The following is a 443-nucleotide window of genomic DNA, read 5'->3' as shown; positions in this document are numbered from 1 at the left end:
CCACCTAATTCATCAAGTAAATCCAGTAAAAATATGTTTACAGAATCATGTAGCCAGTAACATTATCTCCAAAGACACCACGAAGAAATGGAAATGCAAAACTGCCGGCGAACAAAGTGCTTCAGTGGTGCTCCAGCTGGACCAGCCCTACATAATCAATGGCATTGATATAGGCAATGAAAACTCTGGATATGTGGAAGTTTTGGTGTCTAGGGCCAGTACACCAGAAGACTTTAAAGTGCTGCTGGTCATGTCCTCGTTTATGAGTCCTTTGGATGCCCGACAGACTCAAAATGTTAATAAGGTGAGAATGTTCAAGAACCAGGACTTGTGTGAGCCGGAGCGAAGCGAAAAATGGGACCGAGTTAAAATAGTTTGCACTCAACCATTTAACCGGCATGTGCAGTATGGATTGTCTTTTATCAATCTGTATTCCCCTGATG

At 42.7% G+C, this 443-nt stretch overlaps 1 protein-coding gene across 1 annotated transcript in view; it reads left to right on the top strand.

Moving 5' to 3' along the window:
• Positions 1-43: 43 nt before the first annotated feature.
• LOC109535916 (DNA repair protein XRCC1) overlaps positions 44-443 on the top strand; it is a gene marked incomplete at its 5' end in the record, with an annotated part of 2,162 nt that continues 1,762 nt past the window's right edge. The window contains 1 exon segment of the mRNA XM_048670100.1: positions 44-443. Within this exon segment, the coding sequence (XP_048526057.1) occupies positions 44-443 (400 nt within the window).

The sequence above is a fragment of the Dendroctonus ponderosae genome, unplaced genomic scaffold (assembly GCF_020466585.1).
Source record: "Dendroctonus ponderosae isolate FM_Combo_2020 unplaced genomic scaffold, Dpon_F_20191213v2 Dpon_F_20191213_1, whole genome shotgun sequence".
NCBI classification, from domain to species: Eukaryota; Metazoa; Arthropoda; class Insecta; order Coleoptera; family Curculionidae; genus Dendroctonus; species Dendroctonus ponderosae.
The sequence above is the reverse complement of the archived record's forward strand: the minus strand, read 5'-3'. Positions and strand labels throughout refer to the sequence as shown.